Consider the following 23,037-nt stretch of genomic DNA (forward strand, 5'->3'; position numbering starts at 1 on the left):
GTTCTCAACCCAAAGTCACACCAAGCATCTCCACATATAACGACCCCTACTCGCCCCCATATAAGATGGCTTCAATCGCATTTCCTTCTCCGGAATCAACCAGATCCCGTTCCCCACAAGTACGATCCCACCACGCCTCTTGAAAGCCCATCATGCCCAACGGCGAACCTATTAAGGTTCCTATTGAGACCTACTCCTTCGAAGGTAAAACGGTTCTCATAACCGGCGCCTCCTCTGGCATTGGCCTCGAAACCGCCGAACTCTTTTATTCCCTCGGCGCCAACATCGCCTTTATCTGCGGCCGAAAAACGCCGCCGACCAAGATTCCGCTCGAGTCTCCGCGTACCTTGCGTATCAACCTCAACCTCTCTGACTGGTCTGCCCTCTCCGCCGCATTTCTCGCTACGTATGAAAAGTTCGGCCGCATCGACATCGTGGTCCCCAATGCCGGCCTCGCTGAGCCGCCGGGACAGTATTTCAACCTTCAGGAAGATGGCGAGGGAGGTTTGAAGCCACTGGATATGATTGCCGTAGAAATCGATATCAAGGGGACTATGTACACCATAGCGCTCGGGATCCACTATCTCAAGAAGAACCAGAACCCCACCGGTGGTAGTATCGTTATCATGTCATCAATGGCTGGCTACGAAGGCGTCTCGGGCATGCCCGGCTACTCCGCCTCCAAACACGCCGCCACCGCCCTTTTGCGCTCTCTCCCGCGAAACGCAGCACCGCTCAATATCGCAGTGAGCTTGGTGGCGCCAAGTATGACATATACGCCTGGTGCGTTTCCAGGGACTTATAAGCCTGGAAAGGCAGCTTTTGAAGAGATGGATGCGAAGATGAAGAAGGTTGGGGTGAATATGAGCTCTGCGTATACGTGTGCGAACGCGGTGGCGTATCTAGTGGAGAAGGGGTTGGATGCGAATGGGGTCAGTTTGCTGGTGGATCGGGACCAAATCACGGACCTGGAGAGTGAGATAGCGGCCTCGAGGCCCGCATGGTTTGTGGATAGGGGTAAGGCTAGGGAGGAGGCGGGGAAGGCGTTTTATGAGTTCACGAAGGCGGAGGCGGAGAAAGCAAAAGCTACTGCATAGAAGGGCGATTTCGGCGATTGGTCGAGGGATCTGTTGCGTTGGTAAGAGTTCGGAGCCTTGGTATAGATTTGAAGAACTCAGTATCTCGAGAATTATCCTTCAGCCTTGGATCTAGCCTCGATTTAGAAGTGTGCAGTCCCTTTTACTAAGCTAGATTTGCTACTTACTTAATCTATACCTGAGTGCAAACATTGGCAGAGAACGCCGCAAGTCATGCGGCGAACGTTGCTCCCAAGTCACGAACGGCATTCTCAATATCAATGTCAGCGAGAGACCCAACCCCTTCGGCTCCACTATTGCTCGCTCGACACCACTGTTAGGAGCACCCCAGCTAGCAGGTATTCGTTACATCAAAAGATAGTGAATTTTCCACTACGTTGATCTTCACATCCAATTTAGAGATTCAAACGCCTATCGAGGTACCCCAAGAAGTCGCAATAAGTGCCCAAACTTATGTCTTGGTACTGCACCTCCGGTAAAATTAGTCCCATCATTGAGTGCGATAACTCGCTTCTCTTTTCAAAACAATCCAACAAGCCTTCGCCAATTCGCTTTGACGTGGTTCACTGCACGTGATACCGTGCCTGCCAAGACGCTATTCTAGGACCGGCGTGCGTTCCTTCCGAGCATCTTTTGGTTTGAGCACACTTCACCTTGGCTTCCTTTCCTCTCTCATCAATTCAATCGCGCCGCCAATTCACCTTTTCAAGCATTGCTGCCATCTCCAAGACATCTCGCTGCACGCAAAACTACCCGCCCCAACTCACGATGAACGAACAACGCATCAAGATGGAAGGCGAGCAATATGATCCCATCACGAATCGGCACAACGATCACTTCCTCAGACTTTCATATCACGGTCCAAGCCCCCCACCCCCCCATACGGTGAACGGGCAGCCCGCGAAGAAGAAAGGCAAGCGAAAGTGGACGGCTGAGGAGAAGTGCAACGGCCGCAAGAACTCGCCGCCGGCGCCCAGATTTGGCGGACTCTCTCGGCTCGCCTGGAAAGAACACCAGCATCAGCGTAGAGAGGAGGAGCTCTCGCGTGTTATGAGCGGTGAAATCGGTAACATCGTTCATTCAAAATTGTCTTTGCCATCATGGTTGACGAGACCCAGCACCGCCTCCCGGTGCAGGTCCCAACTGGGCGAAGAATCGCGAGTCAAAGCTGAGAAAGGACACGAAGGCTACGAAGCGCCGCCATAAGAAGCATAAGAAGAGACTCCGGAATCAGGCAATGGGCATAGATACAGGCGATCACTGGAGCCCGGGCATGGAGTACGATGACTTGAGGTGGCCAGAGAGCGAGTCACCGGATCATGGTGTGATGGGCAAACAGGAGTCTAGCGCGAGCACAGGTATGGGATGGGACATCAAGAAGGAGAACAGGGATCGTGCGGTTATGGTGAAGCCAGAGCCTGGAGTTGGCATCTATGATGGCGGACTGCAAACTTTCTATCCCGTCGACGATGACGTGGAGCAGTATGGCAGCTACTGTCGCCATATGACCAAGCGGGGTCCGAATGGGCTACAGCCTTGTAGCAGTGACAACCGTAGCAGTGACAACCGTACAGGAGACGTTTGCGCCAGCGGTCATAACGAGCCAGGTTGGGAGCATCCACCAAAGACCGATCTAAATTCCATCCACTATGATGCAGAACGAGAGGAAGCGGTTGATGCCTTTTTCGATGCTCTGGAAAAAGGAATCGCTGCCTGGAAATAGATCTTCTGAGGACCAGTGGTTGAAATACAGTGGAAAAACGACAGCAAGGATTATTCTGGCAAGGGTAGCTAAGGCATTGATACAAGTACGGGTAGGCTGTAAAGACCTGGGTTCGAAGGATAGAGTTCATGAACTGTGACAGCATGAGTTTCGTTGGCTTTAACAAGTCATCATACAAGTCGATGATCATCGAGATCGCTATCGAAAGGGCAAGAAAATACCATGAACAGTCTCGACAGTTTCCAAACATGGCATCTTTCTCTCCTAGATTCCTGGTCTTTCGTTCTCACTTCGGATCCTTTCTTGGTCACTCTGTGCACAGTCGTCTTTCCATATACAATACCCTCCTGTGGCCACTCTCATCTCTCTTCCTTCCACTGAACTCTCACATCCAAAACCGGCATCATCGCTCCAGCCTATCTATCTCAAGCTTGCCACCCGATCGCTTCTCATCCTTACAGCCCTGGATAATGTGCTGAAGCATCCATCTCCTGCCTAGCCGCCGCGACGGCTTAACGCACGTGACCTGGAATTTGACACATTCCTGCACCGATAATTGTAGGACTGTCGTTGCTGGTGTTGTCACTATTTTGCCTAGGGGACATTATCATCTCCATGGGCCTTTGGACCGCCCTACGGCCCAGCTGCTCCAGAGCAATCTGCCACAAAGCTCCTTACATGCGACTCCCACTGGAGGTCCGCGACCTGCACATCTCGCGGCTCAACCGGATCCTGCGAATCCCGCTCGGCAGTTGGGGAACCAACAGCGTGCGGCCGGCAGTGTGGCTCACTTGGCTCGAGTAGCTGTGAAGAGCGAGGCGGAGGGTAATGAGGAGCTGGTTGTAAAGAATGAGACGGAGGATCGGAGGGGCGCTTAACAGATGACACCGGACACCCGGGTACGCAAGTGGGAGAGGAGCCTAGGTGTGAGATGTTGGAGTCACTGAGAAGGGCACTAGTAGCGTTTGGAACATGACTCTCAGATGAATAGGTTGGAGAGGCCGTTGACTGGAAAGGAGTGTGTTCAATCTTTTTAGCGGGTTTGAGCACATCTAATGTGTCTTTTCTTACAATTACCAGAACCTGAAATATTTGCCTAGCATAGAAAACCAACAATTAGATGCTTGCTTGATAACATTCCTTTTGGATTTGTCTTGCGCTGGTCGCCTTGCAAAATTTTCCCATGTTGACGTGATTCCTTAGATGGCAAAAGATCAACACAAACAAGAAGTAAACGGGGTAGAGTAGACGAAACCTTTAGAGAAACAGCAAATGTACCAGCGTCGAATCAGCGTTTAAGCACTCGCTTGCTTTTGGTTTCAACGACGTCAACTTTTACCACCTGCTCTTAATCCCATCATATTAGTACAATATTAATCACGTGTTTCAGAATACGGCCATCTCGTTATTCAAGCTCCGTATTTGCTCCCTCAACACCGCTGTAAAGGGTGACTCGGCTATGGACTACCTAGGTAGTTGGCGAGGTAAGAGGCAGCCTGATATCCACTGTTCGAGTTTACATTATTGCACAAGTGACAAACACCCCAAGAGGTAAAGTAGAAAGCATTAGAGGAAAACACGACTTGAGTCAATTGAATCTCACACAAACAGGTGCTGCATGAGACTGAACTCTGGCAGAAGCTCATAGACAAGCTTTTTTCATAGGTCTGGGGCATGAATAAATACAGTCAAATGCAGTAATGGCACAGAGTTTGTCTGCCGACAGCGGTCGGGCGGCATAGGAAAAGAAGCAGTGAATATAAATATGTCTCTCTCACTCTTGTCAAAAAATTTCACCCTGCAGCAAACAAAATATCCTTCCTCACTTCTTTCAACTCTATTCTCGTCTTCACGATGCCGAACAGATCAGTATGTCCAACCTTGCTTATTACCATAGGAAGAGAATAAAGCTAATCTGTCGTAGAATCGCGTGCTCTATCGTCAGCGTGTCGATGACGCATCCTCCATGGCCCCCTCCAACACCACATCGACCGTTCCTCCACCGCCTGTCCAACGCGAGCAACCCAATCTCAAGGAATTGAAGGCACAGCCCACAACGCGCAAACACAGTTACGGAAGGCTCTGCAAGGATACAACCTTCGGAAAGCTGTCTGGACCGAGCGAATCCCGCCCAAACCCAAAGTCATGAACGATAGTAAGAGCTTCTTCGAACCCCACCCTCTAACGTACAGCTAAAAATCAGAACAGCTCAGCTTGCCCCTGCCAACGCGATCCCTCGTCTGAACCCACTCGCTGCCACCTTCAGACCCGAAACCCCCGCGAAGGAGCCCAAGCCTTTACCTCCTCACCGCTGGGTCGACCTCGACGGCGTCCAGAAACAGGTCAACGCCCAAGACGATCTGTATCTCATCGAAACGAACCTCATCCGTATTTTTGCGAGCAATAAAGGCCTCGGCAAACTTGCGGAGTTCCAAGAGCGATTCGCGGGCGAGCAGTTTGATAAGGGAGCGTGGAATGAGCAGGTGCTGGAACGGCTTGAGATGTCATTCTCCCGAGACAAGGAGACGGCGGAGAAAGGTGAAACCGGGGAGACTAGAGGCGTCAAGACAGAGGGCCAGAATCTTGCGGAGACGGAAGAGGAGTTGAAAGAGCTGGCCTAGTGAGGACCTCCGAGGGAGCCGATTCGAGAATGAGAGGTGTGGGGTGAGTGCAAATTCGGGGTGGAATTCGTGTGAAACCCTCCGGAGTATTCCTACGGCGGGAGATGGTTGGGATGGGGATGTAGAAAGTACACACTCTCGGTTTGAACTTGGCACAAGGTTTGGAGGAGCATCCCTACAAGATAAACAAAACCTCCCCATATAGGTCAAAGCAAGTATAGAGAGCCAGGCAGGCATACATATCCAATGACTACATCACACTTTTTGATCCCCTTGCTCCGGTGGGGAGATATTTGATGTGCCTTCTTGATCATTCGTAAGCTAATTTGGAAGCTTTCAAGAGCCAGTCGTATACTGAAACCACCCATGTTCAGGTCATATACATATATACGAGCAAGATGGTCAAGGGGGCCGCCGTCATATGACAGTGTCACGTGACCTGAACTTGGAGACCTGGAGTTGCAAAGCTGCGCGTTTAGTGGTGAATGAAAGAGGCACCAGACGAACATAAATAGGGCTTTTCTGTCCCGAAATCTCTCGTTATTTCTCACTAGAATCCTTCAACCAACCCACCGCACATACACCACCACCTCGATCCTCGAAGTGTCGGCTGCACAATCAGGTCCGTAATCCATCAACTCGCCAAATACATATTCTTATTCAATCTTATTATGGAAACCTGGGAGACTTACTCAAAGCCTATCCTAGCGAAGGAACACATCGATGCCGCGGAAGCGGGTCCTGCGAGTGATACTGAATATGCGGATGCCACAACGCCATCCACGATTCAAAAAGGTAAATATCTCCCGCGCTCAATACACGCGGGCCTCAGAGCATCATTGACATCATCACAGAACCACAAGGCGAGTGCTTCCTCCAATGGATCAAAAATATGGATACTCTCCTCTATGACCTTTCAGTCATCCGAGAACAAGTCAAGGCATACCGTGAGCAGGCCCACGGGACTCCGCTCAAGAATTTCTCCCTCGGCTCGGTCATCGCCAACCTCAAGACTCTCTACGGGCCACAGAATCAAATCAGTCAGGTCCTCGTCGTTGTGGAAACAATTCAAGGTTCCTTTGTTATGATGGAAGCGATGGGCTTCAAGGGATGTGTAGAGGCCGGGTATAACTTAGCCGTAGTTCACGGATGCCTAGCCAGGTACATAGATACGCGGAACATGAGCCACCGCTCACTCCTTGGGGGTCAGAATGAACTCAACACTGCTCTTGTTACTGTAGAGGAGACCGAAACGCTGGTACAGGATATGAAGGATCAGCTGAAGGGAGGTGCGCTGAAAGAGTTATTGGTGCTCCATAAAGACTTGAAGAAGGAGAATGAGCGCAAGGATATGGAGATCGAAACGCTGAAGAAGCAGTTGAGAAAGGCGTTGGACGAGGGAACAGCGGACTCGGACGAAGCCGGCGACATACATACACCGGAAGCTCTCGAAGACTGGGAGGTATGCGACGGCGTAGAGGTCGTCGATGACTGGGAGCCCCTAGGCACCAGCAAGGCGTAAACACGCGGGTGCTCATTAGGCTAGGCTAGGGGAGGAGGTTGTTCGGTGTTGGAGAAAACTTGACATGGGTTCAAGTAGCAGTTTCGTTTGTTTCCTTAGCATACGTTTCGAGGGAGCTAAATTGCGGAGGTTGGCGTTGGACAGGATTTGAGGGCAGATTGTTACCGGTTTGAGGGAGATGACGATGCGTCCTGGTTGCTTGCATTTTTATAATTCATGATCACGAAATTATTAGCAAAGAATAAATCATTGCACACACAGACACTATTCTCGTATCCGCATGTATGGCCAACTTTCCTACAGAACAAGTCTCCAAGACGCCACGTGGGCGTGTATGTGCCTCTACGTGTGAATTGATAGGACTTCCGCGTAGGAATTTCGGGTCGCCCTCCATATTTTAGGGCACTCGTCACGCTCCACTAACACCAATCCACACCATAGCAACACACATCTTTACCCCACAGCCATACATATCAGCTTGTTCTTACTATCATTAACCTTATCTCGTAAGCACACGCTTCACACATTGGATCGCTATAGTGAGCTAATCTTATGCAGATAGCCAAGCAACCTATGTCAATAGCTCCTCTTGCAAACACAATGGACACAATACGCCCACTACTTGCCATGGTCTAGGAGAACGTCCTTGCCCATCTACTTCTGCTTCTCGCGGGCGTCGTCTTTCTCGTACTCCTACCCGGTGAGAAGGATTCCCAGGAGCCAATCCACCCGCGAGCTGTACTAACACCATACAAGGCGTAATCGACCGTGCCAACAACACCGAAGATCTCCGCGGCGGTATCGAACACCGCAATGTGCACAGCCGCTACCCGCCGTTCAACTACTACGGGGCCATGACGGTATCAGAATACGATGACGAGGAGGAGGAGAATGGCACGGAGCCGTTCAAAAAGATGATGTTCGAAGGTGCGGGAGGCCGGGAAGGACTTCAGATGCCCCTCATCTAAGGCAGTAGCTATGGCGTTGGCGGGACTCCGACAAACGGTGCATTGCTAGTCTTGCTCAGCACATAATGTGCGGCTCAAGGCGTTTCTAGGTTAATGATGGCCTGAGATTTACGTGATATGATTTTGGCCGAGCTTGCCGCAATCTTGCACAGTGGCCTGCGGTCTGTAGACGTATTTTGCATTCATACATTTGAACTTCAATATATACCCAGGGATGAACCCTTCAGATCTGACCGAGCCGTATCGAATTGAGGACGAAAGCGTCGTTGCAAGCCGCATGTTCGTTCTTTGCATTGGTCTTGTAGATATTATACGAGCATCTCCACATCTCCTTGGGCATTCGCTAATTTTAGTCACGTAAGATCTTGATCGAAATACTTCCAAAAGTGAACTCGGAATACTGTAAGTTGAGACACACAGTAGAAGACGCACCTAGTCGGTGAAAATGAAACGACTAACCTGTCCCTAAGTGAATCGAGGAGGCACCCCCAATCGAGGTATATAAGGCGCACTTCTATCTCTCGGGCCACTCATCGCCACTGAATCCACCAAACCATTCTTTTAAACCACCACACCCAGCAGCCCTTTAGCCCCCTCAAACAACATCACTTCGTAAGTCTTTCACATTGTGTCGCTCTACTAGTCATACTGACTAAGTACAGAAAGCACTATAACATCTTACCAATGGAACCCGCTTCCAACAGCTCTGCTCATTCTACGCTATCAGTCATGTGGGAGCACATCTGCAAATACGCGTTCCTTTGTACCCGAAACGACTCGCGTCTCCTACCTGATCTCACCCAACCTGACGCTACCAAATGCCCCTACTTCGGTCTCAGCAGCACTAGCAGGACCATGGTCATCTCTTCTGAGCTCCTCCTCATTACAGTTCTTTTTATATGGGTGCTCCTTGAAGCCTGGAACGAGGCTCAAGCTCCGCCTGACGATCCGCTCACGAACGTTGAGGAGCCCACAGCATACCCCGTCGCACGAGCTACGAGCAACTTCTCTGAGCAAATGAACTGGTACATGGACATCATGGGAGTCGCAGTTGCTATCTTTATGCGACTCGGAATGGCGAGGATTGGCCTCGGGCTGCGCGAGAAGTCAGCGGAAGAGATCAAGGCGGACAGAGAGAAGAATGAAGAGTTGCGTGAACTTCTGAAGGCGGCCAAGGAGAAGAACAAGGAGCTGCGTAGGTGTGTGAGGGAAGTTCCCAAGGAGGACGACTCCGCTAATGGTAATGGCGAGAGCGATATGCCGGAGTCGGAGTTTGACAACACCAACAACGGCTCTGGTGATCGTGCCGAGAACGATGTTTCGAAGCTGGTCGAGGAGAGCGATGGTTCTGGCGACGATAGCGAAGACGATATGCCGGAGTTGCTTGAGGGGGTCAGAGAGGAAGAGGAGAGCAATCTTCCAGAGTTCATTGATTAAGCCAAGGGTCGCACCCTCCATGCCCAAGTGGTAGCGGACATGCTTTGGCTAAAGAAGGAAGTGGGCAGCGGAAATGTTGGTGCCAGTGGGTATTAAAGCCAAGAGTTAAGCTAGTACTCGGTTTATAGGCGAAAGTATCAAGCGGGCAAACTCCTCCAGGTGTTTTTGTCGATATTATGAGCAATTGACTTTTACACAAATGAACATTCAAGTCGGCTCTGGCTGCGCTCGGCATTCCGCTTCCTGAACACGATTGAACTCGAATATAGACACCGTGATATTTCTAGTACGCATTGGTGATCTATGACCTCAACCCTAACTGCGAGCATTAGAAGATGATTCTCCAAGACGATTTCAAAGAAGGTGAATAGAAACTTGCGAATTACGATGAGTGCGGCTATCTAAATTGACGTTCACGCAAATGTCCTCATATCATGAATCCACGCATTCAGGAATGAAGGAAAGGAGATTGCCAGAACATTCACCGTATTGAACCAGGAAGTGACTTCTTCCCACGCAAACTGGCCTATATAAATCAACGTCCTCCTTCCCAGAGCAACCATCAACCTCCATTACTCCACCACACGGCCCACACCACTTCGACCCCCCAACAACACGCATCAAGTTTCCGCTTCTCAAAGCAACAACATTCTATAGCTTCGTAGGTTCATCAATCCATCCACATTGTTAAAACTTACTAACCTAAAAGAAATAGAGCACGTCATTCAACCTCTTGCGGACATGGAGCACTGCCACCGAACCGGCTGGGACTGGGCGAAGATCGTCTCCGCTGACTGCGAGTGCGGTCTCCTCAGGAAACTCCCAATGTATCCCGAACTCGTGGTCCTGCCTGGACTTATGACCGTCTCGAAAATTATCCTCGTTGCACTCAATGGTAAGAGCATCCCAAAATTTCAGAACGAAAAATCATGTCTGACCAGAACTACAGTCTGGGATGCATACCGTATTGATGAGCCTACTCACGCCGTTGGTCACTACTTTCAGGAGAAGGAGGCTCATGAAGGTCATGACACCGAGGACTCCGACGAGGATTTCGATATCAAGAGCCTTCCCTCCGAGATTCGTGAGCTTGAAGATGATGACGACGCATCCTCGGTCAAGAGCATGTCTTCCAACATTCAGAAGCACCAGTATAAGCTCTCTACCCTTGAATATGCAACAGACGACTCCGAGATCGCTGGTAGAGACGACAACGCGGATCTAGAGAAAGCAATGAGGGCGGCATCCTTCAACGCGGATGGAGAGGAGATTGCCAAACTCGTTCAGGAGGATGATGACCGTGGCAATGTTGAGCACTCCAAGGAGGCGCACGAGGCCAAGGCCTAAGAGAGCGAGAACGACATGGCCGATCGAGCAAGGGTATGGACGGCGGGCGGGGCTTGAGATAGCTTCTGCCTGATACTACCTCGGAGCAGCTGTGCTAGTCTTTCTCTTCACGACGTATTGGGGGTCTTTGGGGAGCCGCACTGTGCCTCTGACTACGGAGTCTTGGTACTATATGTCATAGGTTCCGAACAGAATTCAAGTTCAGCAAAGATGAGTAGAACGTGAAAGTTGTGTTGTGGTTTTTCTGCACTCATGCGAGGTTCCTCAATATAACCCAATACCAAACCGTGATTCTCAACCACGGTAATACAGAAGTCAGATTTGGAGGCCTCAGTCCATGACATGACCAGTTCAGGTAAACTTGTTCCTCCAGGGGTTATCCAATACGGGACACGCTCTCGCAAGCGCAAACAAATCGCGACAACTACTGCACAATGTGAAGAGATACTAAAGCGACGGTAACTTCGAAGGCACTTGGTGGTCAGCCCCCTATTTTTCAAGTTCGTCAAGCATTTTCAACGTCGTCCTACGTGAGATTTTGATGCGGTTACAGGTTGGCAAGTTTAAAATTCAATCGATATTTCTAGCAGTAAACTGCAAGGCAGGGAACCTTTTTAAACGCGTCGTGTGTAACTTATCCTTACGGAACAGAGAATGGACTACTAACCGACACCATCTATGACCACTACTGATCGCTATCACGAGATGACTTCCCATTCTTCTGGACTACGGTCGGCTAATCACCAGTCATAGTGCTCGGAGAGGTTCATCCGGAGACTGTTCCCGTAGTTTCATTAGTGCCGTCCATGGCTGACGACTTCGTCGCGGCACTTCGTGTAAAGGAACCGGCAGTCGTTGAGCCCTGGCCGACCTTTCCATGGACGGAGTTACCCAAGCCCGCCTTGAGCTGATCTTCACCACGTTCGGCTTCTCTAGAAGGATCTTCCACGTACGTATGCTTTTCAGCCCCTTTGCACGGCTTCTTCTCGAGCTTAAGCGCATTCTTCGTGCCGTCCATAATCGCCTGAACTTGAGCATTATTGAGCGTTCGAATAGTGCACTTCACAAGCAGAGCATCATGGTGCATTGATGTGTCGGGAATTTCAGCATGTGGGACTGAAGACCCTCGATGCCTTTCATGAAGTTGAAGAAGCGAACGCCGTCGACGGTGACGCTCACTCCATTGGCGTTGCATTCACAACTGGCCAGCTCCGCCCATTTATTCGCGCCCATGTAGACCAGGTGTGGCGCGCCAGAATAACGGAGCTTCGGCACCTTGGTGGTCTTCGTGGTTGCCTTGTTTCTATTAAACGAGTCCTCGAGGCGGTTGCAGCCGACTTGGAGGATGTCCTGCGAGAGTAAGTATCGGCCCTATACCATCCCTGTAATTCAGAAAACCTTGAGAAGCTTAATAAGAATAAGGACATGTACTTACCGCCTTAGCTTTCGCGAGCTCCTCAAGTTGGGCCATATACTCCGGACGCTTGGTCTCCAGATTGTCTCCTTCGCTCTTCGTCATCTTCTTACCGTTAACGCCCCTGAACTTACTCTGGAGGTCCTCAACCTTGTTAAGAACTGATTTTTCTAGTCGATCGTGTTCCCTGAGACAATGTAGCATATCAAACGCGCTTAATTGCTCTTGGGGACTCTGGGTTTGGATTTGACGAATGAAGTCCATGGTCATCATGGGCGCGCCCTTTAGGTAGTTCATGACGGGTGAGAAGAGTTTACGAGTGCGGACAGCTTGAAAGAGTGTGTAAAGAACCAGGCGATAGTGATGTAAGCTGTGGGGATGTGAAGAAGATCATGAGAGCCCGTTAGAGCTTTATATTCAGCACTAGGGCATAGATATAGGCACTCGTGATTGCTGCTGTTTGATACAACCCTTTGAAAATGATGGAAACGTCAATTCAGCAGAAATCAGTTTTTCTTTTGACTGACTGACTAACTCACAGCCGGCCCACTCCTCACAGTAGTGTTCAGTGAGCAAGATTGGGGCTTGAGCGCAGTGAGAATTGAAGTGCCTTTTGACGGGTTCACAGTCTCTTAGCTGGGCCACTCCTCACGGCGGTGCCGAGTGAGCAAAGCCAGAGCCCTGGCAGCGACATGAGCATGTGCTAAAGATCTTGAACCAGCGCCGTACGGCGATCTAGAAAATTAGGAAGTGACTAACCACAGGAGCTTCTAAACAAGTCGCTCTTTGATTGCTACTACAACATTGTGGGTGCGTTGAGGAGCAATCCCAATGCCCTTGTCACCGGAGAAATCGTTAAGTAAAGCATTCCCAAACCTAGCAAGCCAAACCTTTGGTGGTGTTTCACCAGCTCGGAATATGTTTCAAATTGCCCATACCAATTTAGCATCTCGGGGACTTTACCTTTCCGTTATACCTATTTCATACCCTCCGGCCACCTCCAACGGCGTCGCAAACTGTGCATCAGGCAATGGGAATGGTGTTGAAGTATAACCAACCAAATCTCCTGGGGCAAACGGAAGGCAGATTTAGTCTGATATAGGCTAGAATCACTAGCCATATTCTAACTATGTAAACCGCAACCAGTTTTAGGTTGTTGTGAAAGCATAGATAGCTCTTTGAAAGACAACTCATGGCAGATTACAAGCTTTCAAACCTCTACCACTCGCGTATCAGTCTGCAGCCTCTAATCCTTAGGCCCATCCTTCAGCTCCAATATAGCTAATCCGACAGAGTCTTATCTAGTCCGGTCCACAATCAACTTATCAGGACAACTCTCGCTGCTTGAGAACCAAAGCTATCAAAGGACCCTCAAACGTACAGTACTGTCACATTGTACTGTGATCGCACGCTCAAAGTCCGTTTCCGAACGCCCATGCGTCATCATCCTCGTCGTTCTCAGTCTCATCGTCAGTCGTGTCGTCATCCGTGTCTAGGTTAGAAATCAGCACAAAAGACGATTTGTTTTAGAAGAGTATAACATACCGTATTCGTTGCCCGGGCTTTTCTGAATAAGCCAGTTGACTTTCCTGACGGATACCCAATGCCGGCCGCACCTCTTATCACTTCTTCCTCCCATGCAGGCCAAAAGAAGGTCTCACCCTGATCGTTTTGAAGATGCCTACGGAGGACCTGGGGGCCGCCCCGCCGGAACTTGGATTGGTCAGGTACACAATGGGGACACTGTAGGCTGATGTAATAGCCATTGCCTAAGTTGACGATATAGGGGGTTCAATACGGGACAGCGGGATAATAGTGGTCACCAACCGGCGCATCTTCTTCCATGGTAATACTTGTCGTAGTAGAGAGGGCATCACATTCTAGTCTATTCGCGCGGAGCGGTCGATTTCGAGTAGCTGTGGATCGATCATGGCTTCATTAATAGGAGAGCGTTGAGCGTGAGAACCTGTGTCTTGAGCTACGTCCAATACAGAGACTGGAGATTGAGCCCGGGGGGTGTCATGAGTAGCCATGCGAGGCTTCCGCTGAATCTTTGAAGGATTGGCAACATTATCGATTGAAGAGTACTTGGCAGCTGGTGAAAAGTGATGAGAACTCTGATGTATTGCTATGTAGGAGGATAGGTATATATAGGCGTAAAGGAGCCAAGCCAGCTGAGAGAAGGAACCCTGTTGAGCTGAAAGGCGACGCATGCAAGCTGAGGAATGGCGCTAAGGATGCGCTAGTGCAGTAGCGTATGGACGGCTGCCAGTACTGGGAGGCCGAAGTACCGAAGGCGGCGAGAGAATCCGCCACTTGGGCTACGTATGATGCAGAAACTGGGAGTTGAGCTCCGTGGACGTCACGAGCAGCCATGCAAGGCTTCAACTCGACCTTTGGGGCATGCGCGGCGTTCGCTTCAGGGCCTCCATATCAGCCCATGTCAGTTCACGAACTGTGCAGAGCTTGAATGCGAACAGTGACCGGGTTGCTATGAACGTGCTGAATATGGGAGGTAAATCCGTGGAGTCCTTTGAGGTATTTGCTAGAACAACTACGACGACCTAACGGACCAACCGAGTTTCCATTGCACAGGGCACACTCCAGGTCCGCCCACGTCCCTGCCGGCGTCAACACAATGTGGGGGTATACTGGAAGGCCGAAGGTCATGCGATTGCGCTCGGAAGGTATATCGAGAAGGGTCTTGGACGACTTTGCCGCGGACTAAGAATCGAAGTTAGTGGAGGCTGAAGATGCGCATGGATACGACGCGCTGGGGTACGACTCACAAGTTTTGCCTCTTCCAGACGGACTAAGTCTTGATAACATTCTGCTTGCTCTTTTACGACATCGTTGATCTGCTTTTGGGTGCGGAGGGAGCCGGGCTGTTGGCTGAGGAGCTGGCGCCTCCCGCTGCTGAAGTCCCGGAATGCGTGTATTGACCTGCGCTTCAAAGGAATTGTCGGTGAGACTCTTGCACACACAACCGAGGGCCTCGAAACGTGTCCGGAGGTCCTTCATGATTCGAATGAGGATGTGTGACCAGAACGCGCGATAGTTCTGGCGAATAGCAGTTGGGTGCAGACTGCAAAGCTGAGTGACGAGAAAGGCGAATGAAGTCCGCTTATCGGGTTTTCGGGAAAGGAACAAGTGTTTCTGCGAAGCTTTGTGCGATTGGCCGATAGGGTTGAGATGAGAAACGAGATGGTAAATGGGGAGGCGGCAACGCACAGTGCATTCACCCCCTTTTCGTCATAGAAATGAAGTTCATTCACTACTCTTCAACTCACTTCAATACACCTATCGTGCTGCTGGCTTACTATATGCATAATGACGCTTTGGAAAATGGTGAAAGGGAGTTATCATGCTCAGTGGGTAAAGGATTGACCCTCTCACGCAGCTCAAGTACGAGCGGGACAGGTCGAGGGCTACGCACGACTCTGCATGAAAACGTTGCTATTAAGATATGGGGAGCGCTACTTGTACACCCCCTTTTCACTACACGTACACCCCCTAATCGCTACACGTACACCCCCCTCCTCTTGGCGCTTCACCACCTTCTAATTGGCTCGGAGAGCCCAGAGCTTCCTCCGGGCATTCACCTTTACGTCTCTCTACACGTAATGCTATATACGAGGCCGTACGTAATGCTATACGCGAGGTCGTACGTGATGCTATACGCGAGGCCGTACGTGATGCTATACGCGAGGCCGTACGTGATGCTATACACGAGGCCGTACGTGATGCTATACACGAGGCCGTACGTGATGCTACACACGAGGCCGTACGTGAGCTCGTACGTGAGGCTATACATGAGCTCGTACGTGAGCTTGTACGTGAGCTCGTACGTAAGGCTATACATAAGCTCGTACGTGAGCTCGTACATAAGGCTATACAAATTGGCATTATGTAATTGCTTGTGTTGTACATGGCCGCATTTGGAGAGAGCATTCGGAATTAGTGAGCGAGTTAAGCGAGCGAATCGGAGGCTACGGAACAGTGTTCCGAGCCAATTAGAAGGTGGTGAAGCGCCAAGAGGGGGGGGTGTACGTGTAGCGATTAGGGGGTGTACGTGTAGTGAAAAGGGGGTGTACGAGTAGCGCTCCCCTAAGATATCGATCCCGGTATAGCTACTATGATTTTCGGCAGAATTCTTATTTGAATATCTAAAATTGGACAATAGTGAGTTGATGCCTAAAGCCTACGACACCAGGGATACGAATTGTCGAGAAAATGCTAAGAGAGAGGAATAAATACCGGCCTTCTTCTCCACAACATTACTCATATCGGGGCAGTGAGCGGGCCCAATAAGCAATTGTTCATGTTCACCAGCGTCTATAGGTCTTGTAAGTTTAATGGTCATCGCTATCTTCGCTGACACAACAGATATACATCACACCCCCTTTCTCTGTATGCATCTAGCCATAGCGAGGGCTTAATGATACTTTTGGCGATTATTTTGAGCAGTACTCTGCGATAGGGCCTTCTAGGGCGACCAAAACTTTGTTCGTGACTGAACATAGGTGGTCTCTCCACCGACGGGCCGTGTCAGATTATGAAGTGTAAGAGCAGGGTAACTACGATAAATTCCAGGCTAGCAAACGACTTGACCTGGTGGCCTCTTCAAGGTTTCCAAATAGAAAGCGAGGACTACCTTTGTAGATATAGACTATAACGTGTAGCGTACTGTCTCCGCGTAGACGCGGTGGCAATAAAGAGACTACCTTCGTGTTCCTAATACGGCGGAAGCACAGCAACGCCAGTGATGGCTAGGAGCAAGGGGCGATGTCTTGTAAGTATGGGAACGACAGTTAGACCACGTAATTGAATGGAAGCAGAATTGCAACGACTATGTCCATAGCAGGGGCACGTGAGATGATGAAAACAAGATTACCTTCGATGCGCGTGTGCGTCAGGTGAATGAGGTGTACCCAGCAATGACGTTGGTTGAGTGTTTGGGCTATATGTAAGGCCTTATTTTCGGCCCACTCAACTTGCACAGGAGCTTTGTCAAAGCCCAACACTTTCCTCTAGTGGTCCAGTGGACACAGGGTCCATCGTGTTCGGGTGAGGTGATGGCGCGCCTTGCAAGCATTAATCCCCTTCCTAAATATTGCCCTCCTTTAACATTCCCCAACTTCATCACACTATCATCCTCCCCTCTTCCTAAGTTCGACTCACAGTACGCTCGTATTTCGTATTTATGCTCATTGTTTTCTTGTTTCTATTTTTTCTTTTTTGCTTATTGCATATACGCATTATCCCATTCAACAGCGACTTGAATTCAGGAGTTTCATGGCTTTGCACGCAGATAATGCCTGAGCCTAATACATGCCAGCGTGGACTGGTGGGGTGACGTGCACGTGACGCACGGGATGCAGCCGAGTCTTAAACGAGATCAGCAACGTCATTCCTTGAATGCGTCAAGAAGTCGACTGTCTGGCCCACACTGAAAACCCTGCCTGATAGCTCCCCGAGAAGTAACCTGAGGGAGAAGCTTTGAAGGTGAGATTTCTTCTTAAGTGCTCCTGATGTCATACAAATCGAAACATTCAAACTGTTCACTTATAATTGCGGTTAGTCTGAAAGAGGGCGCCAAGGATAAGGTTGCTACACGATGAGATCCGCCCGCATGGAATTTGGCGCCCAGCCCCAATTCAGAGGTCCAAATTCATAGAACGGAGAGCTAGCTACACAGCCGTATCACACCAGGCATTGTCCTTTCGCCCAGTCACTAGCCAGGAACCATGCCTTCCGGATGCAACATCTTGCATACAAGAAAGAAAGAGAACACTAATCTCGTCGAATGATTATCAGCTCGCTGTACAACTCGACCAACTCTCTTGGATGTTGGAGTGATCGCCCACCACCCCATGCACAATCACCTACTTCTTTCGCTGGCGGAGAGAATAATCGGTGTATCGAAACGCCCTAGCCAAAACTGCCACATCAGGAGTGCTTGAGTCTGTCTGGTTGTTCTCGTCCGCTCCCAAATTCGCTTCTGTCATCTCTTCATCGCTATTTCCACGAACATCCATTGTATCTTCGTTATTGATGGTGTTCTGGGCATTGGCGTTGTTCTCGATCTCGTCATCCTCAGTCTCCCGACTCTGACCGGTGGTAGGCTCATTGAGATGATTACCATTGGTGGAGGCTTCTCCTTCGCTAATTCCAAATTCTAGATTTGTACTATCCCCGGAGTTATTGGCGTCCTGTTCCTCCTGAGCCTCATCGCTATCGGTAGCGGAAAGTTCTGGCTCAGCCTCAGTTCTAGCACGTTCGTCTCTATCACGGGTTTGGGCGTTTCCGGCGGTCGGGTTTACCGAAGCTGGTCTAACAGATATGCCCATGGCTGCGAAGTCTGCATCGATCTCGTCTCGAGTCGCCATAGTCACGAGTGACATCTTCTCCTCGACCGTCATCATCTCGCAAACGCGCTTCTCTACCGGGCGCGCGTTGCTAGTACCGTTCAAGAGCGCCAAGAGCGCCGCCTGGCTTAGGGCACGAGTTGTGCACAGGCGCTTGATTTCATCGTGGGCTAGCTCGACACCATGGATTAAAGAGAGATGGATGCCCAAGGCCGTGAGGCCGCTGAAGAACTTGAATGCGTGCGTACCGTTGCCGGTCGAGCCGTTGCCATGGCAGCGGTAGCATTCAAGCTCTGCCCATTGGCTGTTCCCGCAGTATATGATGTGAGGCCAATGCGAGACCTTCAGCTTGGGGAGAGCTCGAGCGGTAGAGGCTTGTTGGTTCATGACTGGGATAGTTGAAAGGGCGTTAATAGTTTGCGGAAGGAAGTTGGTGGGATTTTGGTAATGGTAGGAGACGATGAAGTGTGTGGAGTGGTGGTGTGGTGGTGGTTAGAAAGGTGGATGTTGTGTGAAAAGAACCCCTCGTCGTGGAAGAAGATGTCTTATATATTGACGCATAGTGCGTTCCACGCTATGAAGTGATTCACCTCCACCGGCGGGCGACAGGATCGTCAAACTCAACTGCTCGTGAATTGCTGCGACGAGCAGTCAATGAGAGGCAATGCTGCGCGAATATCAACTTGCTCTGAACTTTAAATAATACTACATTTCTCATTACCCGAGGTTTGGAAATATAGAGCGTCCTTGGCATGTATAGGACTGAGCGCGGTATAGTCTCAATATACTATACTACTCGATAAGTCCCGCGGAGCAATGATACTATGGTAACACCGGCAGCGTCTCTATTTGGTAGGTTCCGGAGGTAGTGGTTACGGAAGCCCTTTATGTCTGAGTCGATGTTCTCCTTTAGAGGCTCCCGGATCCCGTCCAACCTGCATCACTTCAGATAATTAACACAGCGCGAGTACCGTAAGTTCAAGTTATAAAGCAACGACGACAGTGCTATGCAAACCCAGAAATTATTAAAGATGGTTTATAATTATTAAAGAGTTTAGCCTTTGATAGCTCCATCGTCTAATATAAAAAGTATTGCTCCCACCCTCAGTATTTATGCCTACGAAGCTCTACCTATTTCCAGTACAAGCAAGCCAGAAACACACAAACTTCTCGATTTGAAAGAATAGAAGACTTCCAGCAGCACTTGTCGACCCCCGGCAGTCGCTCGCTATTCGTGGCAAGAAAAGCCCCTACTTTCGGGAACGAAGAGCATGGAAGGTGTACCGATATGCGCATGCCAAGGCTGCCACATCAGGTACGGTCGAAGTAGTCTGTTCATTAGTGCAGACTTCTTCGTTCGTCTCCATTCCACCGGCGTCTGCCATTATGTAAGCCTCTTGCTCAAATGTTGATTTTAGATTGTAGCGTAACATACCTGACTATTCTCGACGTTCCGATTCTTATCCTCGTCAATCTCGATGTTATTCTTGGTAGCGGTCACGTTGGGCTCTGCGCCAGCACCAGCCAGCTCCTGCTCTCCAACTTCATCGTCATCAATGGCGGCATTCCCAACTTCGTCTTCCTCCTGGTTCTTTTGGACCCCCTTGTTGCCATTGGATTCAGAGGTCTCGGACTCGGTATCTAAGATTGGCAAATCTGCGAATCGAACTCGAGCGTGGTCTATCTCAGTTTGGCCATTATCGACAGCATGTCCACCTCGCAGGCCCATAGCCGCAAAGTCTGCGTCAATCTCCTCCTGAGTGGCCCCTGACACTAGCGACTTCGCTTCTTCGAACGGCATAGTAACACAAACACGCTTCTCTACTGGGTGAGCCGTGCCTGTTCCAGCCACTAGTCCTTCCAACGCTGCCTGACTTAAGTTGCGAGTAGTGCACTGTGCCTTGGCTTCAGCGTAATCTAGTTCCTCGCCGTGCACTCGGCGGAGATGAGCTTGGAACGCGGCCACGCTGTTTAGGAAGACGAACCCGTGGATGTCGTTCGTATTATGTCCGTTTCTATGGCAGATATGGCATTGCAATTCGGCCCATACGTTGTTTCCTTCGCACACAATGTGAGGCCAGAATGTCAGCTTGCGGTTAGCATTGTGCGTTGAGTGATCCATGACTTAGGTAGCGATTTAGGAAGTGAAGTGCTGTTGGAGAGGAAAGATAAAAAAAAAATAGGGGATTGTGTGTGACTTTCTGGCTTGGAGGTTGTGGTGGTGCTGGTGTGATTAGTAGATGGACGTTGTGCAAATTGCCTTGCCTCAGCGTGGAGGAAGACCTCAAATACTACAACTTATGGGATTTTCCGTTCACTGAAGCCGCCGAAAAGTGAATGTTCCTCCTATACGTCACAGTCCTACTGGCGTAAACTGCCTGTGAATGGCCGCGACATTGTTGGGGGCACCGTTGGGAAGCAGTCGATAAGCACAGGCAAAGCCGCGTGCCCCCATCATGTTTTCAGGTCTGAACATGACCAAGAAAATCATATTATCCGAGGCTCCAAGATGTGAAACGCCCTGAGGATCTGTATAAAACTAAGCTCGGTGTAGTGTTAGTATACATGAGTACCTAATGAAAGTCGTAGAGGGGTAACACTAAGAATAAGGACTTTGGCCTTTAAGCCTGGACATTCCTATCTATAAAGAAATATCAGACGTTTAGTTTGCGATCCGTTCAAACAAACTTTCTTTCATTCCAAAGTATTTCAACTTCCGGTCAATTTAGAATCAATTTGGAATTCTAAAAACCATGTAGGAGATTACTAGCAATCGCATTGGCAAGAAAGTATAGGTATGTCGAAAGCAGCTTCGAAACAATTGAGACAATTGAGAAATGACTGCTCTAACCCCTTCCTCGTCACGTACCGGAAGTAAAAATGCTTGTTCCAAATGAGCACGCAATGGTGTCAAGCCGTTTGGTTAGCGGGCAAAGCCGCAGTCTCAAAGTAAGGTTGCTTTATGGCCCATATGCCGGTCCCAATCAAGAGGCCTGCGCACTGACTAGCAATGAGTGTTATACATCGTAGGAAGTCGGAAAAGAAAGAATGTGTCACATAACATATCAAGTTTATGGCAATTACATTGTTTAAGAGCAACGATGAGACTTGTACAGTACGTCGGAAACATGAAGCGTTGCCGTCTAAGACTCTTGATTGACCCTCTCCGTCGTTCTTTGAAGACGACGTACTCCATATCCACGTGGCCATGAAAACAATTACCCAATATCCACATACTCTTAACATACAAGACACATGACCTCAACCATTGTGACCTCCCTAAACCCCCCACGATTCCCCTCTCCTACCCCTTCCTCCAACGAAGCCTATACCCACTGAACCCCGCCGCCCCCAACCCCCTCTCCCGCGCCCTCCCAACAACCTCACGACCCCCCTCACCAACATCCCTCATCTCCACATCCTCCTCCGCATCAACGTCAGCGCCAGGCTGCCCCGCCCCCCGCCGCGCCTCCACCTCCCCACCGCCCCCCCTCTCACACGGCCACTCCACCACCGGCCGCACCGTCGAGCCCCCCCTTACCAACGCGTCCACCTCCGCCGGTATGAGCTCTCTTCCGGCACACACCCTAAAAACCGCAACATTCGGCATCCGGACCCCATGCACCTGCGCTAGGTGGTTCGAAAACGCAGGCACTCCGCGTAGAAACTCGAAGCCGCCATCGTCGGCGGTTTCGTGCCCGTTGCCGTGGCAGTGCGGGCAGCGGAGCTCGGTGTAGTGCCCGTCGGGTTGGGAGATGAGGTGGGGCCAGTCCGATAGTTGCTGTGCGCGTCGAGAGGCAGTGGGAGGGGGAGGTGGGGTGGTGGGAAAGGAGTCGGCGAGACCGGGATGCGATACGCTCAGGAGCTCCTATGCCAGGTTAGTAGCTGTGGCTTTCGAGGGTGTGGAGCGGGACGCACTGTCTTGTCTTTTGCGAGCTTGTGGAGTCGGGCGAGGTAGACTGTGTGCACTAGTTCTATTCCTTCGAGCTCTTCGGTCGTGGATGGGGTTTGCGGTTTGATGATGAGCTGGCGGAAGAGAGTTTGGGCTTGTGCGTCTAGGTCTGTGATTTTCGTTTCGAGGGACTCTATCTCATTGAGATGGGCGAGGAGGGTTGGGGCGGAGAGGGGCTCGTTGGGGATGTGTTCGTTGGAGCGGGAGGGGGGTTTTGAGGACGAGATTTTTGGGGAGTCCATGTTAGGGAATTGGATGAGTAAGAATGCGAGGTTACGAATGGAAGAAGGCTGGCTTGTGGAGTAAACGTGTATTGTGGTGGTGGCAAGGTAGAAGTTGTCCAGAATGAGCCCCTTCCCGGAGCGAAATGATGACTTAAATACTACGCCCTGCCGTGAATCCAGCTTACTAGAAGGGCGAGAGAGGTGAATATTCCCCTAGTATATAACCAACATGGGCTGCCGAATGCAGCCGTCCATCGCTGCGAAGTACTACGCTTACTGTCGCGCCGCAAAAGACGTAGCGGAATGCAACATGTGAATATCTGGCATATAAGCACCGTAAAAGCATCTTACGTATACATTGCGT

At 50.2% G+C, this 23,037-nt stretch overlaps 12 protein-coding genes across 12 annotated transcripts; 6 read left to right on the plus strand and 6 right to left on the minus strand.

The window, feature by feature from the left end:
- Positions 1–179: 179 nt before the first annotated feature.
- BDZ99DRAFT_337795 (NAD(P)-binding protein) lies at positions 180–1,007 on the plus strand (the record flags this gene model as incomplete). The annotated part of the gene is made up of 1 exon (XM_033714322.1): positions 180–1,007. A coding segment is annotated over one exon (828 nt), but the record flags the coding sequence as incomplete, so codon positions are not given.
- An 858-nt stretch (positions 1,008–1,865) lies between these two features.
- On the plus strand, positions 1,866–2,820 carry BDZ99DRAFT_519958 (uncharacterized protein; the record flags this gene model as incomplete). The annotated part of the gene is made up of 2 exons (XM_033725467.1): positions 1,866–2,163; positions 2,216–2,820. The coding sequence occupies 2 exons, from the start codon at positions 1,866–1,868 to the stop codon at positions 2,818–2,820; spliced, it is 903 nt and encodes a 300-aa protein (XP_033576824.1).
- A 1,854-nt stretch (positions 2,821–4,674) lies between these two features.
- On the plus strand, positions 4,675–5,441 carry BDZ99DRAFT_519959 (uncharacterized protein; the record flags this gene model as incomplete). Its single annotated transcript, XM_033725468.1, has 3 exons — positions 4,675–4,689; positions 4,745–4,962; positions 5,024–5,441. 3 exons carry the CDS (start codon positions 4,675–4,677, stop codon positions 5,439–5,441), a joined length of 651 nt encoding a protein of 216 aa, XP_033576825.1.
- Positions 5,442–6,112: 671 nt separating this feature from the next.
- On the plus strand, positions 6,113–7,931 carry BDZ99DRAFT_519960 (uncharacterized protein; the record flags this gene model as incomplete). The annotated part of the gene is made up of 4 exons (XM_033725469.1): positions 6,113–6,236; positions 6,296–6,903; positions 7,600–7,663; positions 7,720–7,931. 4 exons carry the CDS (start codon positions 6,113–6,115, stop codon positions 7,929–7,931), a joined length of 1,008 nt encoding a protein of 335 aa, XP_033576826.1.
- A 684-nt stretch (positions 7,932–8,615) lies between these two features.
- On the plus strand, positions 8,616–9,368 carry BDZ99DRAFT_519961 (uncharacterized protein; the record flags this gene model as incomplete). The annotated part of the gene is made up of 1 exon (XM_033725470.1): positions 8,616–9,368. The coding sequence occupies one exon, from the start codon at positions 8,616–8,618 to the stop codon at positions 9,366–9,368; it is 753 nt and encodes a 250-aa protein (XP_033576827.1).
- Positions 9,369–10,109: 741 nt separating this feature from the next.
- On the plus strand, positions 10,110–10,715 carry BDZ99DRAFT_476111 (uncharacterized protein; the record flags this gene model as incomplete). Its single annotated transcript, XM_033722036.1, has 2 exons — positions 10,110–10,263; positions 10,318–10,715. 2 exons carry the CDS (start codon positions 10,110–10,112, stop codon positions 10,713–10,715), a joined length of 552 nt encoding a protein of 183 aa, XP_033576828.1.
- Positions 10,716–11,481: 766 nt separating this feature from the next.
- BDZ99DRAFT_519963 (uncharacterized protein) lies at positions 11,482–12,426 on the minus strand (the record flags this gene model as incomplete). The annotated part of the gene is made up of 3 exons (XM_033725471.1): positions 11,482–11,744; positions 11,840–12,065; positions 12,151–12,426. 3 exons carry the CDS (start codon positions 12,424–12,426, stop codon positions 11,482–11,484), a joined length of 765 nt encoding a protein of 254 aa, XP_033576829.1.
- A 744-nt stretch (positions 12,427–13,170) lies between these two features.
- On the minus strand, positions 13,171–14,239 carry BDZ99DRAFT_462526 (uncharacterized protein). Its single transcript, XM_033719866.1, has 3 exons — positions 13,957–14,239; positions 13,675–13,898; positions 13,171–13,621 (listed from the first exon to the last, which is right to left on the minus strand). The coding sequence occupies exons 2-3, from the start codon at positions 13,766–13,768 to the stop codon at positions 13,542–13,544; spliced, it is 174 nt and encodes a 57-aa protein (XP_033576830.1). The 5' UTR covers positions 13,769–13,898; positions 13,957–14,239; the 3' UTR covers positions 13,171–13,541.
- A 338-nt stretch (positions 14,240–14,577) lies between these two features.
- BDZ99DRAFT_519965 (uncharacterized protein) lies at positions 14,578–15,150 on the minus strand (the record flags this gene model as incomplete). The annotated part of the gene is made up of 3 exons (XM_033725472.1): positions 14,578–14,853; positions 14,919–15,014; positions 15,073–15,150. The coding sequence occupies 3 exons, from the start codon at positions 15,148–15,150 to the stop codon at positions 14,578–14,580; spliced, it is 450 nt and encodes a 149-aa protein (XP_033576831.1).
- A 2,864-nt stretch (positions 15,151–18,014) lies between these two features.
- Positions 18,015–18,884, minus strand: BDZ99DRAFT_519966 (uncharacterized protein; the record flags this gene model as incomplete). The annotated part of the gene is made up of 1 exon (XM_033725473.1): positions 18,015–18,884. One exon carries the CDS (start codon positions 18,882–18,884, stop codon positions 18,015–18,017), a length of 870 nt encoding a protein of 289 aa, XP_033576832.1.
- Positions 18,885–19,725: 841 nt separating this feature from the next.
- BDZ99DRAFT_519967 (uncharacterized protein) lies at positions 19,726–20,619 on the minus strand (the record flags this gene model as incomplete). Its single annotated transcript, XM_033725474.1, has 2 exons — positions 19,726–19,875; positions 19,933–20,619. 2 exons carry the CDS (start codon positions 20,617–20,619, stop codon positions 19,726–19,728), a joined length of 837 nt encoding a protein of 278 aa, XP_033576833.1.
- Positions 20,620–21,801: 1,182 nt separating this feature from the next.
- BDZ99DRAFT_476115 (uncharacterized protein) lies at positions 21,802–23,000 on the minus strand (the record flags this gene model as incomplete). Its single annotated transcript, XM_033722037.1, has 3 exons — positions 21,802–22,365; positions 22,416–22,857; positions 22,951–23,000. 3 exons carry the CDS (start codon positions 22,998–23,000, stop codon positions 21,802–21,804), a joined length of 1,056 nt encoding a protein of 351 aa, XP_033576834.1.
- Between the last annotated feature and the right edge of the window lie 37 nt (positions 23,001–23,037).

Source organism: Mytilinidion resinicola (assembly GCF_010093595.1).
Source record: "Mytilinidion resinicola strain CBS 304.34 unplaced genomic scaffold BDZ99scaffold_9, whole genome shotgun sequence".
In the NCBI taxonomy this organism is placed as follows: domain Eukaryota; kingdom Fungi; phylum Ascomycota; class Dothideomycetes; order Mytilinidiales; family Mytilinidiaceae; genus Mytilinidion; species Mytilinidion resinicola.